The 8,472-nt window shown below is 41.6% G+C and overlaps 1 protein-coding gene across 1 annotated transcript; it reads right to left on the reverse strand.

Moving 5' to 3' along the window:
• Window positions 1-3,607: 3,607 nt before the first annotated feature.
• Window positions 3,608-8,260, reverse strand: Yae1 (YAE1 maturation factor of ABCE1). Its single transcript, XM_006980138.4, has 3 exons — window positions 8,026-8,260; window positions 6,497-6,618; window positions 3,608-4,720 (listed from the first exon to the last, which is right to left on the reverse strand). The coding sequence occupies exons 1-3, from the start codon at window positions 8,149-8,151 to the stop codon at window positions 4,291-4,293; spliced, it is 678 nt and encodes a 225-aa protein (XP_006980200.1). The 5' UTR covers window positions 8,152-8,260; the 3' UTR covers window positions 3,608-4,290.
• Between the last annotated feature and the right edge of the window lie 212 nt (window positions 8,261-8,472).

Here is an 8,472-nt window from a genome sequence, read left to right on the forward strand (position 1 = left end):
CAGGATACGATTGGTGTGGGATAAAGTACCCTGGACAGGAGCTGAAAATAAGTAAAATCAGAGGTTGAGAACAGCTCTATTAAGTAAGTATTGTAGCATAATAAAGTCTGTTCATAAATATAAAATATATGATCGGGAGGAGGCAGGATGGGAAATATGGCTCACCATGCTGCTTGGACCCAGAACTCAAGTTTGTAATTTTATAGGTAGGAAAAAAGGGAGCAGAAGCAGCACTGAGTATGCTGTGAACCGCAACCTAAGAGAGTATATTCTTGCAACAAATAACAGAATCTCAATCACATCAGGTGAACTATCAGCCAACCGCAGGCTGTGTTCACGGGCAAATGCTGAGATGTAACTAATCAGATTCTTTCTGCATGTTACTTCCTTTTGCTGTCACAAATACTACCTGCCCACTTTGCTGCATGGAGTTTTCTGACCCTTTCTTGGCTCAGGCTACTCTGATTCATAAATCTTTTCTTAGCAAAAAAAAAAAAAAAGGGAACTAACTATACAAGGTTCTGTTTAATAAACTATCTCAGGAAGGCAGAGACAAGTGAAACAAAAGACAAGAATAGGGCTAGTGAGAGGCTAATACAAAGGTTAATTAATATCTGATGAAGCCAGGTTTAATGGTATATGCCTGGATCCTGGCATTTGGAAGTTAGAGGCAGAATGATCAGAAGGCTATCTAGGAACACATCTAGGGACAGGGAGACCCTACCTCAAACAAAACAACAACAAAAAGAACATGGGGGGAGGGCGGCTTTTTTATTTTAAAAGAACAACTTGACTATTTGAATGAAAGGCCAAATTCCAACGATTTGAAGGTGTAAAAATACTCAATTGTATGTAGAGTATGAAGGCAAAGAAAATCAGTAGAAGACTTAATGATTTCTAGCTTTGGAAGAGCCCAGATGATATTAAGAGTCAAAACACAAAGGCAAAGTGAGTCAGGCAAAAGGAATAGGTTGTCTAGACATGCTGTGTTAAGCCACTGAAATAGGTGTGAGAAATTGGCAGTTGTAAATTTAGGTCTGGAGCTTGGGGCTAAGGATGGAAGCTGAAATGCTAGCTTTGAGACAGTACAGTGGAAACTATGGGAGGCAAGATCATCTGGTTAGAGTCAAAAAACCAAAGGGGCCCAAGAAAGAAAGCCCCAGAAATGTAAGGAGTGGACAAAAAGGGGAACATTAACCGAATGATAAAGAATAATAGTAACTAACAAGAAAGACAAGCAGAGGAACTTACCGGAAGGGGTGGCTAACCAAGTTCACTGAAAGACACAGGAAACTGGCCAGACTGAGAACATTCCCGTGATGGGCAGCTGTGGCCTTACCTAATAGTGAGTGACCGTAGGAAAAAGCAGTGTGAAGCTGGTATGAGTGGGCAGCAAGCAGTTAAGGCAGGAGTATCCAATTCTGTAAGTCTGTTAGTCATAAAGGGCATCTAGGAGGGTATGGCATCTTCACAGTGGAGATTTGTGATTTCTATACAGCAAGAAGTCTTGTCTGGTAGTTTATGAACAGCATATGTTTATTTCATCTACTGGTCAAAACTTGGCAGTAATTAAAAAAATAAGTTAAAGATTTTATCATCTAAATATCTACATATATGTAACTATTTTGCCCTGGATCTTGAGACTAGAACACAAAGCCGTAACCTTCCTTTGAAGAGGGTAAGAATCTGAACTTGGCCTTTAACTGGGTTTACCATGAAAGCTATTAGCAAGCAATGCAGCATAGTCAAGTGCCACACAGTTATGTTTTGGCCAAAAATGAGGTTCAGACGTGATATGGTCCCACAAGGTCCTATCTCTCAGTGACATCATAAGGAGCTTCTCTGTTAATGTTTGCATAGTAGAACTGCCCATGGTCACCATTTCTCTGAATCCATGGCCAGCAAGTGATGCATGGCTGTAAATAAAGATGCCAGTAGGTGAATTTAGCTGCTTACTTCTTCTGCAAATCACAATTCACTGGCCTTAGTAGTTCTAGTGACTTAAGTGTCAGGAAAACAGTATTGTGGTCCTTGCCCTGTTTGCTTAGAGAGACCTCGATGTGTTAGCACCAGAAACAACTTATTTCAGACGTGGTCTCTTGGCCATGAAACTGTGGTCACAGGTGCAGGCACTCCCGTTTACACTCACCCAGGGCCTTTTCAGGGGAGACCTGGCTGGCTCACAGCACAGGAAGCAAGACAAAGGGCACAAATAGATTTTCTTTACTGTTCTTGGTTCATCATACCATTACTACTTCTCTGTAGTCCAGGGACTTCTCTAAAATGCAAAGAGACTTTCCCCCTTAACCCAACAGCCTCTTGTGTGTGTGTGGTGTGTATGTGCACACTGGTATAAATCTCTGCATGCACAGAGGTCAGAGGGCATCAGATGTCCTCCTCCAGCAATCTCTGATTTACTCCTTTGAGGCAGGATGTCTTTCAGCAAACTGGCAAGTCCCTGCAATCATGTAGTCTCTGTCCCCACACTGGGGTTAAACACACTTGGGACCAAATCTTTTTTTTTTGTTTGTTTGTTTTTTTGAGACAGGGTTTCTCTGTGTAGCTTTGGAACCTTTCCTGGAACTCATTCTATAGCCCAGGCTGCCCACCACCACCCAGCCGAAATCTATCTTTTAAGTGGATACTGGGACCTGAACTCAAGGTTGTGCAGCAAATGCTTTTAACCACTGAACCACCTCTCTAGCTCCCCTAGCTAATTTCCTTTTCTGTGACTATTAGTATAAGGACACCTTACGTGATTAATGGTTTCAAGGGGTCTTATCTTTAGGGAATCTTATCAGGGAATGTCCAAGTAAACCTCTAATCTTTACTTAGAGTAGCCATTTTGAGATGCACTGTTAGCAATGGTTATTTCCATATAATATACAAGGTCGAACAACAGTGACTAGGGCAGCTGTTCTCAACATGTGGATCTCGACCCCTTTGACAAACCTCGAACTCCAAAAATATTTACATTAGATTCACTCCAGTAGCAAAATTAGCTATGAAGTAGCAATGAAAATAATTTTATGGTTGGGGGTCACCACAACATGAAGAACTGTATTAAAGGGTCACAGAATAAGAAAGGTTGAGAACCACTGATCTAGAGACTATTTATAATATTCTGTGGATTTGAGATTTTAATATAAAACTCACTTATGAGGTCCTAGGTCCCAGTACCATAAAATAAAGTTTAAAACAAACAAACAAAACCAGCCATGAAATGTTACTTGGATATCTTAAGCATGGCTTAGTACACTGGAAACTCTACAACACTTCAAATTTTGCTGCCTCTATTTCTGAATATTCTGTGCATTTTAAAGAGGACTGAAGAAGCCAGCAGAACATTTTCGTAGTCCCCTATGTCTTCCTTACAACCTCTCACTAGTACAGCATCTTTCAGCACAGTGAAATCCTGGCCAAACAGCAGCCGAAGCTGTCAGTAAGGGACAATTACCTGGGTGCCTCTGAAGTCAGGTACTTCATATTAACTCCAGGTGGGGAAAAGTGATAAAAAATTCTTTCCTGATCTCTAAGTCATGGAACAAAAATCTGAATGTGATTCTGTCTATGCTAGATTACACATTTCATGTTGAAGCAATATAGGTCAATGGTCTCAAGTGTTTTATTCCAATGTAAATAACAAGGATGCAGTTCAGAAATAAGTCTGTTTTGAGAAAACATGGCCAACTCCTCACCACCTAGAAAACTAAGCAGTTCTTTACAATATAGCATGAAATTTACTTTTTCTATTTTTCATAGATTGAACATCTACATCCAATAAGTAAATAAGGTGAATTTTAGTACTTTGTTTTTAATTATTTATTCAATATATATATAGTCAGTTTCTATGGTCTCTTGACTTTAATGTGTAGCTATCTACATATCTCCTTCTATATATCTATGCTAACTTTTAGGTTATTTCTGGCAACTTTGGTTTGGTTGCTGGTGACGAGGCCCTGAACCACCAGATACTGACAGAAATAGAAAGCAGCATTAGATTTTTTTTTTTCTCTTGTTCTTAGGTTTGGCTAGTCTAAAAATGACTGATTTTGATTAGTAATTTGAAAATGACAATGAGGATTTCTGAGCATATCTAAAATTTAAAAATTTACCAATGGCAAAGACAAAGGCTTATATTCCATTTACTAGTGTTAACATTGAAGACCCTTCATACCTCCATAAGGGGTAACTAGAGTAGACGGGCTCAACCAATGGCCCCCTCATCTAGAAACACACTGCTCTGAGGACTATTCGGAGCATTACTTCCACTACAGAAGGGAGATAATTTTATAGCTGCCTCAGGTGCTGCAATACGTCCACTGATACCCCCAGCTGTTTCACTAAGTTGGCAGTCTGGTCCAGAATCCAAGCGAGGCTTGGTTTTTCCAAGTGTGTGTGCTCTTGTGTTCTGCACCATTCGGAAAGTGAACAGTCTGTCCTGCTAGGACTCTCGTCAGAGGTTCTGTTCAACTCAGCACTATTTTCACAGAGTCTTTCATCTTTAGCTTCATCAATCCTTTTCTCAGCTGGAACTCCATGACAAAGGTCCATATCCTCAATGGAGTCCAATAAATCTGTAACTTGGGGCTGTGACGTGACTGATTTCAGACGTTTGAGCACACACTCTTCGCACTGGCCAACTGCATCCAGAAGATGATTTATTTTGCTGATCAAAGCTGAACTATTGCCATGAAGGTGACACCAGGAGAGCAAAGCACTGAGTGAAAATATAAACAAGAGTTAAATAGGAAAAAAAAAAATCAAATAGTCACAGGCATTTAAAATGCCAGGTCCCACATGTTTTTCTTCTAGACAATACCATGCAAAAATAGATTAATGATAATAATGCATGTCGAAATCAGAAAGTAACAATGTAAATAACACTAAAGAGCAAACAAAGCATCTTTTAATACAAGTTAGCCAAGAAGACTTAATTATATAAACTGTTTATAAATCATACCTCCTCCTTCACAGCTCTGTATCAATTTTACCATGTACTTCTATGCAATAAGATATAATTTACATAAAGACCAGAAAAACCAGTTTCCTCTTTTCTTTCCTTTTAAAATAGAAAACCTAGGCTTGTTAAACTATAAGAAAGACAAAATATTATCAGGAGGAATACTTTAAAGACTTCGTCCCGGGCTACTCATTGTCACAAAGTGCTGTCAATGACATCTCAAGTCAAAGTTTTTGTCTTGGCAGTGCTCAGTACCCATCATCAGGCATCAGGCATGCGAGGCAGCCCCCATTTCTCCTTTAAGTACATCAAACAACTTCTAAGCCAGTCATTCTTAATCTCTGCCACAAATTAGAATTACCCACAGAGCTTTCATTTCTTGAAAAGTGTTAAGAATTCTACTCCAAATATACTTAATTATTTTTATTACCTTCCTCCCTGATTGTTCATACAATATAATAAAATAATGGTTCTTTCCTTTTTCTTTTTTTTTTTGATGAGGATTGAACCCGGGACTGTGTGTGTGCTGAGCACACACACTCTACTGCTGAGCTACAACCCTCCCTGAAAATACTTCAGAAGTGAAATCAACTGGTGTGGAAACTCAGCGGTAAGCTTTCAAAGCTCAGAAACACGAAGTGAAGATGAACACTTGGTCATTTTCCTATTGTAGTAAATTATATATTCCAGTTAATTTTAGGTCTAAAGGTCTCAACATAATTAAAAAAAAAAAAAACCCAAACAATTCTTTTCTATCCTTTCTAAACGTTGCGATTCTTCGCAGCAGTCTGTCTCTCTACAAAGGATAGTTTAAGAATTATCCACATCAAGGAGGCCTGCTCTGCTTTGAGTCACCATGTGCCGTCTGTCTGTCTCACTTCTCTCTGACATTCTTGCTACGGCATCTGGACAGGGATTCCGAGTTCAGGAGTGAACACACAGGACCCCTTGCCATGAGGAGTTATACTTTTCCCAATGGCCTTCTTCTAGCCTGCGCTCTGCCTATTGTGTGCTATGACATGTGGGAGTATAAAGAGCCTTATTTAGAAGCTGAAAAATCTTCGTTAGTGATGAGTGCTAGTCCCAAGGACAAAAAATGGACACCTTCCTACCATTTCTGTGAAAAAAGGAAAAGCATCAGGCACACACGCATTCAAGTGGATAAACTGATGACGACTCTTTCAAGCTTTTTGAAAGCAGTATTTTATGCTCTGAAGACTCATGTAGCCAACATCAGGAAAAACACTTTAAGATGTTTTATTTTTACATATTACCTCCATCAAAAAAATCCATGAGAGCTGGGTGGTGGTGGCACACACCATTAATCCCAGCACTTGGGAGAGACAGAGGCAGGGGGATCTCTGTGAATTCAAGGCCAGCCTGGTCTACACAGTGAGTTTCAGGACAGCCAGGGCTGTTACACAGAGCAATCCTGTCTCAAAACAACAACAACAAAACCCAAAAAAAGCCACCCCCACAAAAAGCCATCAGAATTGTATTTAAAATGATCCATTACTAAATGTTTAGGATTACCTCAGTGTTCCCCTGAGGAGCCCATAGTTTACAATGACTTCTGCACCTTCTTTGTAACCTTGGTTGAAGCCCTGTTGGAGAGTGACCGCTTTGCCAGCATCTACTCCATCTCTGTAGCCTTCCTAAAAACGAGAAGCTAGTTGAAACTGACACCAAGTAAATCTTTTCTAGAGAAGCATAGAATCCATTTTGAAAATAGCTTTAGCAGGTTTTTACTATGTTAACTGAATAAGATACGGCAGAGACATAAACCCAAAGCAGAATGTTTCTTCTAAAACCCTAGTATTGGTCTGTCCTTATCACATCTGTTTTATTTTCTTAAACCAGCCTGGCCTGGAACTCATGATCCTACTGTCTCATCCTCCTAAGTGATGACAGGCATGTGCCTTGATGTCATATCCTTAACTCACTTTGGAAATCTAGAGTTACCATGTAAACATTAAACACCAGTTGTGTCATTTTCAATAACGATGTTAGCAAGGTCTTCACAGAAATGGAATACTACATGTTTGGCCCTTGGTAACTGACTAGAACAGGGTAGTTAAAGAGGCTGGCAAGGCCAGGGAAGAGGAAACTATTTTAGCAACAGCAGAGAGGAAGTCTGAATTTAGAAATCTAATCTGAATGTGGCATAGAGATTTTGTCTTCTTATAATTGGTCTAGCCCCAGATTCCTAAGGTATTTTTATAATGACATAATGGATGTTGGACTCAACAAATACTATCGTACTGAACATTAAGTTAGGGTAGATCACAACTGCAGCTTTAAAAGGGCAATTAAACGGCTGATAAACATATTGGGAAGAACAGTTCTTTTTACCTTTTACTTCTTACATATTTATATAACATATATTTACTTATTTTTCTTGGGGGCAGGCGTGGCATGCCGTCGTAACTTGAGTGTGAAGATCAGAAGGTAACATCCAGGAATCCATTCTGTCCTTCTACGATGTGGGTTCCAGGGAACTCATATCATTATACCCTGGAATCCACCTCTATGTGGACACGGATCTTTCCAGTTCTCACCCAGAACTAAGCTGATTCTACCCAGATATTATTAAGCAAGTTTTAATGAATGGTGAGACGAATCCGGAATGAAAAACACATTTAAAGTAAAGTGAAACAATATCTCCTTCTCTACCTTCCTGTCCTTTGGCAACATTCTTAAGCTCACCTTCTCCAAGCCTTAGTAACACCACGCCTAATTTTGGTCTCCCCATAACTGAACAACATCGGCGAATGTGCGTTTTCTGCCAGCCTTGGTCGTCAGTGTATGTTTCTCTCCTTCAGCTCCTGAGGGACTGGGTAACCAAGTTCTCTTTAGCTGGTCAGTCCCCTGCTCCAAACCCAGCTGGGGCTCTCAAAGAACGCGCCCGTTTAAAGGTTACCAAGTAAACAACTTGGAAATCCTAAGACTGGGGCAGCCTTGGGGTAGCGGCGAGAGAGCCGTACCCCTGGGTCCAGGCTTCCGCCCGCGTGCCCCGCGTGGGAGTCCCAAGCCCCGCGCGTCCCCGTCCCCCTCTCATTTACTTGGATTCGCCTCCGCATGTGGCCCTGCCATTCCCGCTGAGCTAACAGAGTCTCGTCCGCTTCCTCGTCAAACACGTCCTGATCCCCAGGGCTCGGGATCTCGGGAACAGATCGAACCCAAGACATCTCCAAAGAAACCCAGAGTCCCGGACCACCGGAAGCGCTGGGAAGTGCTTCCGGCCCGGGGGCGGGGCGAAAGGGGAGGCGTGGGACGAAGGGGCGTGTGCGGCTCCCCCTGCAGCCGGGCGGGCTTCTCCTCCCACCTCCGCATCTGGGTCGGGCGGCGGGGGCGGGGTGGGTGCTGGGAGCTAAGTCCCACCATTCAGGGGCTGAGACTCAGTTTCTGCGGGTGCCGAAGGCGTAGGCCACCAGCGTGCAGCTGAGGACATTGGACTATAAAAGCTGATTGTGCGGTCAGCTTGAGATTAAGTAATGTGAACACATTTG

The sequence above is a fragment of the Peromyscus maniculatus genome, chromosome 5, assembly GCF_049852395.1.
Source record: "Peromyscus maniculatus bairdii isolate BWxNUB_F1_BW_parent chromosome 5, HU_Pman_BW_mat_3.1, whole genome shotgun sequence".
In the NCBI taxonomy this organism is placed as follows: domain Eukaryota; kingdom Metazoa; phylum Chordata; class Mammalia; order Rodentia; family Cricetidae; genus Peromyscus; species Peromyscus maniculatus.

What these genes read in the sequence shown, in the direction of transcription:
- Yae1 (XM_006980138.4), bottom strand. Translation starts at nt 8,151, where the DNA reads ATGTCTTGGGTTCGATCTGTTCCCGAGATCCCGAGCCCTGGGGATCAG. An exon ending in ACATGCGGAGGCGAATCCAA is followed by an intron (nt 6,619 to 8,025) that starts GTAAATGAGAGG and finishes TCTCGTTTTTAG; the next exon opens with GAAGGCTACAGAGATGGAGT. An exon ending in CTCCTCAGGGGAACACTGAG is followed by an intron (nt 4,721 to 6,496) that starts GTAATCCTAAAC and finishes ATTTTCACTCAG; the next exon opens with TGCTTTGCTCTCCTGGTGTC.